General features: G+C 42.7%; 1 protein-coding gene across 5 annotated transcripts in view; it reads right to left on the bottom strand.

The window, feature by feature from the left end:
- RALA (RAS like proto-oncogene A) overlaps positions 1-9,260 on the bottom strand; it is an 81,106-nt gene extending 71,846 nt beyond the window's left edge. The window contains exon 1 of one of the 5 annotated variants that reach the window (XR_012512233.1): positions 8,617-9,252. Coding sequence is in view for 2 of the 5 variants with exons in the window: in XM_074379798.1 (XP_074235899.1) it covers positions 8,617-9,196 (580 nt within the window). In the remaining 3 variants the exon portion in view is untranslated. Of the gene's footprint in view, positions 1-8,616 lie in introns of all 5 variants that reach the window. The other 4 variants (XR_012512234.1, XM_003930757.4, XM_074379798.1 and 1 more) reach the window with 4 other exon arrangements.
- Between the last annotated feature and the right edge of the window lie 569 nt (positions 9,261-9,829).

Raw genomic sequence — 9,829 nt, forward strand, 5'->3', positions numbered from 1 at the left:
GACTATGAAGGCTGAAAGAGAATCCCTAGATTTTCATAGACCTATGACAGCTTTAGCCTAGAAGGAAAAAGGAGGTCCCTGTGGAATTTATAACTAGTTGGGGAAAGAACATAATGAAATCCAGAAGAACTGTGTAGAGAAGCAAGAAAACTCAGGACTGGTTATATAAACTGAGAAACCATGGAGCAGTTACCATGCTAAGCACTGTATTTTGCTACCATGCACTAGGAAAGTCGACCTTTCCTGCCTCTCACCACATCCAACTCCTTAAGTATCTTTTGTTAAAATGTATTTTTAAGAAAATTGAGATGAAGTGTCATTCTGTTACTCAGGCTGGAGTGCAGTGGCATGATCTCAGCTCATTGAAGCCTCCCCTCCTGGGCTCAAGTGATCCTCCCATCTCAGCTTCTGAAGTAGCTGGGACCACAGTCACACACCACCATGCTCAGCTAATTTTTTGTGCTTTTTGTAGAGATGGGGTTTCACCATGTTACCCAACCTGGTCTCAAACTCCAGAGCTCAAGCTACCTGCCAGCCTCGGCCTCCCAAAGTACTGGAATTACAGGCCTAAGCCACCATGCCCAGTCAATCTCCTTAAGCATCCCTTAAAGACACAGCGAAGGACTGTATGCAACCCTTGAAAGGTATATACATAGCTAAATTATTATCTAGGTTGAAAAGTACACATTTGTATATCCATGGTGAAGATAATACAATGAAGTAAGCAGTACCTCTATTAAAGACACTGTTAAACTGCTATTTAATATTGTTCTGGAGATATTAGTCAATGCAATTAGATAAGATAAACAGTTAAAGGTATAAAAACTGGAAAAGAAGGAAAAAAAAACTCTATTTACAGATGAGATGACAGTGTATCTGGAAAGTCTGAGAGAAGCAATGATGAAAGTAATTTATATGATTTGGATGTGTGTCTCCTCCAAATTTCATGTTGAAATGTGATCCCCAATGTTGGAGGTAGGCCTAGTGGGGCATGTTTCAGTCATGGGGGCAGATCCCTCATGAATGGCTTGGTGCTGTCCTCACAGTAATGAGTGCATTCTCACTCTAGTAGGTCACATGAGAGTTGGTTGTTTAAAAGAGCCCAGAATCCCCTCCTCTCTCTCACCCACTCTTTCGCCATGTGTCACATCTGCTGAGCTCTTTGCCTTCCCCCATAAGTAAAAACTTCCTGAGGCCTCACCTGGCCAAGCAGATGTTGGTGTCATGCCAGTACAGCCTGCAGAACCGTGGGCCAAACAAACCTCTTCCCTTTATGAATTAGCCAGTCATAGGTATTCTTTCATAGCAATACAAGAGAGGCTAACATAGTAACTTAATATGAATTTTGCAAGGTGGTAGGAAAATATGCAGAAATCAACAATATTTGTATACATGGATAACCAGTTAAAAGACATAAATGACAAGAAAATTATAATAGAAACAAAAATGATAAAATAGCTTAGAAATACACAAGAAATGTTGAAAACTTACATGAAGAAAACTATAAGCCATTCCTCAAAGACACAAAAGTAAATTTAAAAAATGAAAAAACATTGTTTTAGGTAAAGATGTCTCAACACCATCAAGATGTCAATTATTTAGCTAGGAGTGGTGACACACATCTGTACTACCAGCTACTTGGGAGGCTAAGGTAGGAGGATCACTTGAGCCCAGGAGTTCAAGGCTGCATTGACCTATGATGGCACCACTGCACTCCAGCCTGGGCAACAGAGGCAGACCCTATCTCTACAAAAAAGATCTCAGTTCTCGATAAGTTAATATAAGTTTAATATGATCCCAATAAAAACAGCAGTGAGGCCCGGCATGGTGGCTCACACCTTTAATCCCAGAACTTTGGAAGGCCGAAGCAGGTAGATCACTTGAGGCCAGAAGTTTGAGACCAGCCTGGCCAACATGGCGAAATCCAGTCTCTACTAAAATTAAAAAAAAAATAAGCTGGAGATGGTGATGCACACCTGTAGTCCCAGTTACATAGGAAGCTGAGGCAGCAGAATTTCTTGAACCTGAGAGGCAGAGGTTGCAGTAAGCTGAGATTGCATCTCTGCACTCCAGCCTGGGTGACACAGTGAGACTCTTGTCTCAATTAAAAAAAAAAAAAAAAAGGCAATGAATTGTTTCATAGAGTTAGACAAATTGATACTAAAGTTAATAAAGAAAACCAAAATATGCAAGAAGGCAAGGAAAACAAGGAAGAGAAAGTGCTATAATGGGGGACTAGCCCTGTCAAATGTTAAAATATACTACAAAGCCTCTATGATTAAAATGGTGTGGTACTGGTGCATGAATGGTCAGATAATCCAACGGAATAAAATATACCCAACTGCATACAGAAGAAGAATTTTTTTTTTAAAATAGATGTAATTGGGGCAAGTGGATAGTCACTTGGAAAAGGATAAAATTAGATGCATTCCATATATCATACATAGAAATAAACTCTGAATGGAACTAAAGGTGAGAAATGAAACTATATGAGTACTAGAAGGAAGTATGTGTGAATTCCTCTATAACCTGAAGGTTAAGAAAAAGTTTCCTAAATATGACTAAAACTTCAGATGCAGTAAACTTAAAATTAATGTATTTGACTATACAAAAACAATCTTTTGCATGGCAAAAAATCACCACAAGCAATGCCAAAAGATGACTTGGCAAAAATATCTGCAACATATGTCAAAGTTAAATGGCTAATATTCTTAAATAGGAAGAACTTTTAAAAGCTGAGAGGAAAAAAGACTGAAAGTCATACAGAAAGTAGGCAAATCGGCCTGACATGGTGGCTTTATGCCTGTAATCCCAGCACTTTGTGGAGTTGGGCACACTGCTTGAGCCTAGGAGTTCAAGATGAGTCTGAGCAACATGTTAAAATCTGATCTTGACCAAAAAATAAAAATAAAAAAAATTAGCTAGGCATGGTGGCATGCATCTATAGTCCCAGTTACTCAGGATTCCTGGCTGAGGGAAGATCACTTGAATCTAGGAGGCTGAGGCTGCAGTGAGCTGTGATCACACCATTGCACCACTGCATTCCAGCCTTTGAGGGTCCAGCAAGACTCTGTCTCAAAATAAAAAAAAAGAAAAAGAAAGTAGACATATAATATGAATAATAAAAAGAAATATTAAAATGACCCTTAAACACATGAAAAGATGTTCAATTCACTTGTAATAGAAGTATAAATGCAAACTACACTGAGATATCATTTCTTACCTATTAGATCGGCAGAAATTAAAAAGCTGACAAAACACTCCACTGGTGAGGCTGTGGGGAAACAGGCACTCTACTTTCATACACTGCTGGTAAGAATGTAAAAGAGTACAACCCCATAGGACGAGGAGTTTGACGGTATCTAACAACTTTCCATATGCATTTACCCTGAAGATGTATCTCCAACAATACAAAGACATATGTACACGAAGTTTTTCACTGTAACATCATTTGTAATTGCAAAATACTAGAAATTTCATAAATGTTCAAGTGGAACATTAGTTGGAAAAAACTATGGTACATACAATAGAGTACTATGCAGTTAAGAATTAAAGTTAATGATTTTAGTTTATGTATATTGTCTTTCCGCATAGCTACTGAGTTGTTAGGAGATAAATACTTAAGGTGTACGGACCTCATTACTTAATAAATTCAACTGTCAGGTGTTTCTTTTGACCTAGGGATGCTGTGAAAAAAATTACTGCCATAATAATAAGGATGCCATGAATTGAGAAAGTTTGGGGACTTGACTGATAAAGGCCTATGAAGAAAGCCTTTTTTTTTTTTTTTTTTTTTTTTGAGACAGAGTTCCCTCTGTTGCCCAGGCTGGAGTGCAGTGACGCAATCTCAGCTCACTGCAACCTCTGCCTCCCAGGTTCACACGATTCTCCTGCCTCAGCCTCCCAAGTAGCTGGGACTACAGGTGCATGTCACCACACCCGACTATTTTTTGTATTTTTAGTAGAGATGGGGTTTCACCATATTGGCCAGGCTGGTCTCAAACTCCTGACCTCGTGATCCACCCACCTTGGCCTCCCCAAGTGCTGGAATTACAGGCGTGAGCCACCATGGCCAAAGGAGGCCTTTAAGAGAGAGAAAGAAGGTGTATGTGTATAGTTATGAGGTTACTGTGGATTGTTTGAATTGTTGTCAACAAAATTTACAATAGGCAATGAAAGTACTCTCTCTAGTGTAGTAAGAGCTGTAACAGATGTTATGACAGCACATAAGAGAAGCAACTGGCCCAGTCTTGAAGTTTTTTCTTTTCTTTCTTTTTTTTTTTTGAGGGATGGGATCCAGAGAGAGAATCTAATTACAATTTTTGGGGGAAGTATAACCTAAACGGAGTTCTGAAGGACCAGTAGGAATATACCCGAGATTAGGGGAAGGAAGAGAGGCTAGAATTCCAGGAAGAGGAAATGAAGGACTGAGTAAACAAACACTAGCATTCCAGAAGCTGGGTATTGCCAGAATGGAAGATCATCCAAGAAAAGAAATAAGGCTAAAGGGTTAGGTAAGAATAAAATAAAATAAAATAAAAAACATGGAAGATAAATGGGGGAAAAAAGAGAGGTAAGGAGTACATCTTGAAGGTTCTGTATATGAGATTAAGGATAAATGGAGTTTGAATTTTATTAATGGGCATAAAAGCCACAAGAAGATTTTAAGCAGAGGAATATCCCCATTGTTCTAAGCAAGAACAGGAAAAGATCAGATGGGTTCCAACCACAGGCTAGAAAGCTGCTGTGGTAATCCAGAATATCTAGACAGGGCAGCTGAACTCAGTGTGCAGTCACTCAGTGCGGCAACCTCCACTTTCAACAGAGTACTATGCTAGCTTCTCAACTACATAAAAAAACAGATCCTGTGGCTTAGATGACCACAATCATAATCTTTCGGAAACTGGGGATCTTTGTCCACCTTCCCAATAAATCTGGACGTATAAGCCATTTTACAATCTAACTGTGTCTTACTGTCCAAAATAACATTATCAAATCCTGACATTTAGTTTCAAAAGTAAATTTAGCAATAAAATTGGATCCCAGACTTTAAGGATATTATGTGTGTCGGTGTTACGTCTACTGCATCTAATACAGGACTCTAGCTGTGAAGACCTTTAAGAAGAGTATCATTTTGGAAGCATGCCTTTTTTGGTTTGTACAGACTACTCTCTTGACTTTGAGAAACTAAGTCATCACCTTTACATATAATTAAATCAAAGATGCAAATTCTCATCTAAAATTTACTCATACATCTTTTAAAAACCCATAGAACTTTAATTTCCTTTTTTCCATATGGCAACCCAAATCCTTATGAATGTGGTAAGGTAATAAGAAAGATGCCTTCAAGAAAAAACAGAATAACTATTACTTCTGGGGGCCAGATAATCAGCTGTTCTGTACTTAAAGGTATATCTTTAAAAAAAAAAGAGACAGAGATGAACACATTCTTCAATTAACTCTACTTAAAAGTGCATTTTTAAAAGTACACAGGCTTAGAAAGAGGATAGAGAATTCCACCAGCACTGAATAGCAGTTAGACCATTAGAACACCTCTGCCACCTTTAAGGCTCATCTTAAACCCAGAGAAAATGATTTATGGTTTCAAATGGTTAAAAACAGACCAAGCACATCTCCTTCTTTTACCATTCTTTCTACCATCCCCCATAGGCTCTCCCCCATTTCCATTAGTGAAAGAACTAAAAAACAATGTGATTTCAAGAAAAGGTTACTACAAATAGATTTATGGCATTCCTCTTAAATAGGGAGGATTCTGTTTCTTTAAGAAGCACTAATCAAACACCAGAACTGAGTTCAAATACTTTACCAGGACACCTATGGAACAATGCCCAACCACTTTCCACCACGGCACACATAGAAGGTGATAACACTGCATTTGTAGGCATACTGAAGATAGAAAAGAATGGCTGCCGCTTGAGGCCACCTGGCCAGGGCCACTTGATGTCCAAGAGTGCTGAGAGGAATCAGGGTCTTCGCTTTCCTGAAGCTCCAGTATCCGGCTCAATCAGAATTGCCTTTTCCACAGCCATTTAGGATTAACTGCAGTTAACAATTTCAATGCTCTCAGAAATCATTACTTTCAAATCTAGGCTCTACTACACACAAGCTAGGTGCCTAGCCTCTGGCAAATAACTTCAATTTACCTTAATAAAGTTTGGGAAAACTACTTGTCTTGCAGAAGTGTTGTGGAGATTAGAAATAATATAAGTTAAGCTCTTATCACAGTGCTTGGTAGGCAAATCAACAGATGAGAACTCTTATCACCAAGAGGGTTGCTGAATTAAAGAAGAAAAATTTAACTTCTGTATAGTGGTAATGTCACCTCATGAGATAAGAAATTGCTGGCTTCTAATTCCTTAGTCTCTAAAAGTTAAAAGGTTTTATAAAACAATGAAAATTATAAACTGTCTTCTTCTTCAAAAACATGATCTTTTCCCTCATTAACATTCACAGCCTCTTATTCCAGTATTTAAAAAATAATTGTCCTTGCCACTCATCTACTAAAGAATACGATCACATTATTACACTAATACACATATCTACAAGAAGTGACACTGGTACCTTTATTCATGTTCTGTAGAAGCTAAGCTCGGAAAAACAGTGCAGGACCACCACGAGATACTTGGAGAGGACAGAAAACATCAGCACTTCTTCTTTGAACTTCCCTAATGTGAAAATAATCCAACCATTATAGACAAAAGTCTTCCTTCACAAATGGTAGACAAAATTGTTTTCTATAATTAGCCCCCTTTTCCTTTGGAAAGCCCTGTGAAGAAAGCGTTATAATGAAGTACTGCTTCAAAATAGACTGCACACTCAGCAAACACACTAGAAACCAAAATCTGGATCTTGGAAAATAAATATGAAAGAGGCTATTGGTAAATCATACCAAGGTCATATCAGGATGTCAGAGGATTGTATGTATTCACGGGAACAATGAACCACTATAAACAATTTTGGGATGCACCATGTTTTCCAAACAGTGGTAATTCCTAATTTCCTCTTTTTGATTAAGATAGGGTACAGTTAACAACCGCAAACATAAACTTGCTGTGTATCACTAGGCAATCTCTTCCTACTAACTCTGAATATGCTCAAATAGTAAGCATTTAACACTGGAATACAAGTTATTATAATGCCCAGCACAATTTCAATATAATTTTAACCTTTCGAAGGAGAATAGTTTTGGAAGGCAAATAATTCTTTGACTCTGCTGAAGAATGTAAAGCCGAAGTAAAGTCTGTATGTGCCAAAAACGTAAAACAAAACAAACAGCCTATCTCAACAAAACAAGCAACTCCTGGACGGTGACTGTGAGATAACCTATACATTCATTCACTCACTGCAGGAATGTGTGAACAGCTTCTATGTTCATGGCATACTGCATAGAAACAGTGACACGGTTCCTGCCCTGAAGAAATTCAAGGTCAAAAAACGATGTTTTCGGATAATATTTTATAATAGTGTATTATTTCAGCAAAAGAGCCAGTTTAGAATAATATTGTGTTACTAGAGACAGAAAAACGTGAGCTAAGGCACACGGAAATACATTAATAAACATACTCTAAGAGTTTACTAATGAAATCTGGTATCCAGTTTCTGGCACATGATTAAAGTTGCAATTTCCCGGGAAAAATTAACTTATGATACATGTTTTATAAAGGTTGTTCCCCATACACACCACACAATTTGTAAATTAGGTGCTTTTCAGCTTGACACGTAGGGCGTGGCACGGGACTTCACACACTACCTCAGCGACACTTGGATGAGCTCTTACAAGTCTGGACATTCGGATTTCCAAGCAAAGGCCGGTTAACTCCCTAATTCTCCCTAAATCCTGAAACAACACTGCCACCACTGTGTGCCGTCACCCCCGTCTACTTACTCACATATACCCAGGCTAAAGCATGCCAATCACATCTTCCACTTCTGGAAATCTTTCAGAAACGAACCACGGAGGAAACACCTCTCCCCCAAAATGCATTCTCTTCCTCATTTTAGAAGCTAGATTACCTGAATATGGGCTAAAGCTGTGCAAGAGCCCAAGGCCAGGTATTCAGTTCAGTGCGGGGAGTCTTAAGTCTGAAAAAACCCATTCCTTTAACTGGCCAAAAAAAACCCACCAAATTAAAAAAATCCTGGCGGAAACGCTTAAAAAGCAGCTGCTCTAATACAGGCAAGGAGTGGAAAGAAAGGGAAGGAGGGGAGAGGGGCGGAGTGAGGCGCGGGGACTGCGGCGGCAGCGGGTTGCCCCAGGTCGCGGGCACCGCCCGGGCGGGAACTTGGGCGCAGTGGACTAGCTGTGCGGGGTGACCTTCGGACGAGGCTAACTCGGAGGGGCTGCCGGGCGCAGGGGACCTCACCGCAGCCGCCCGCTCTCGGGGGCGTACTCGCCCCACAGCGGCGAACGCGGTGCCCCGGATTCCAGCCGAGCTCATCTCGCAGCTCGTCCCAGGGCAGAACGCGCGACGTGCAATCTCGGCAGCCCGAACCCGCGTCTGGGCCTCGGCCCGCCGCCGCCCGGACACACCCCCGCCACAGCCCGGGTGGCCCCAGTGCCTCCCCCGGCGGCCCGAACCGGCATCTCTCTCTCACCTGAACTGCGAGCCAGTCCGCCGCCCCGAGGGCTCCGGAAGCCGCGGCTGCGTGGCTCCGCCAGGAGGGTACTCGGCCCTTGTCGCCTGGGAGGCCCCGCGCCGGGAGCGTTCGAAGGAGGAGTCTGACGGGTGACGGCTGAGCTTGGGCGGCTGGAGGAGGAGGAGGAGGACTCCGACGCTTCGCTCTGGGGAGATCCACCCTCCTCCTGGCGGCTCTGCAGCAGCCGCCGCAGATCACTTCCGGGGCGCTGGGGAGCGGGGCGGGGCGGCTGGGGAGCAACTTCCTGTCCACGGGCTGAGAGAAGGGTGATCCCGGCCCAGGCCGGAGAACAATGGCTCGGAGGGCGCAGGCTGCCGGGCCTCCGCCCCCTGCGTGCTGAGGGCTGTCTGCGCTTTCTGGCGGCCCCACCCCCGGCTTTCTGAGCTCTGCGAGGTGAAGTCATCTCCCCCGGGCTCGGGAGTGGCCGCGGGCCTCGCGGAGGTTCCCGGATCTCGGCGTCGGCACCGCGATGTCCTTGTCTTTCTTTTGGGGACCAGGAGGGGGTTCTTGGGGAGGAGGGGAGTGCGGAGGCCGCCATCTTGCTTCTAGAGGGTCCGCTCCTGCTCCCTAGGCGTCTGAGAATTGAGGCCGCTCGGTGTCGTGGCCGGAGGTTTTTCAGAGCGGAGCTGGCGACGTGGCATGTCGCGGGCCAAATCCCAGGAGGCGGGTCATCCGCCTTCCCTGGCTGGAGGGTCTCGTGGCCGCCCTGGGCCTCATCTAACTGTTCGCCCCCGGGAGAATTCGCCTCCACGGACGGTCTGCGAGTTCTTTCTGAGGGGTCTGGGATCCCCCTGCAACACCGCAGGCCGGGTGTCGGTGTGGCACTGAGATCATCGTGCGGCCCTGTGGCACTGTGATTTGGTAGCTTGTGAGAGGTAGTTTCACTAAATCCGTAAATTTAAGTTAGCAACTACAGATTCTTATGTCTTGACATTTATATATTCGTTTATCTCTTTGCTCCCTACAAATTGAGTACCAACTACGTTCCTGGCATGAGTCATTCAAGGAGTGTCCAATTTAGTGGGCAGACAGACATAAAAGCAAATAATTGAGATTGGAAGTATGGTATATCAAGGTGTACAGAGTAATGAATGGATGGCTTTACTAACTGTAGGTTAGCGTTTTCAAGATAAATGGGCATTTTTCCACTACAAAAATAGGGGTGGGATGG

Source organism: Saimiri boliviensis, chromosome 10 (genome assembly GCF_048565385.1).
Source record: "Saimiri boliviensis isolate mSaiBol1 chromosome 10, mSaiBol1.pri, whole genome shotgun sequence".
Lineage (NCBI taxonomy): Eukaryota > Metazoa > Chordata > Mammalia > Primates > Cebidae > Saimiri > Saimiri boliviensis.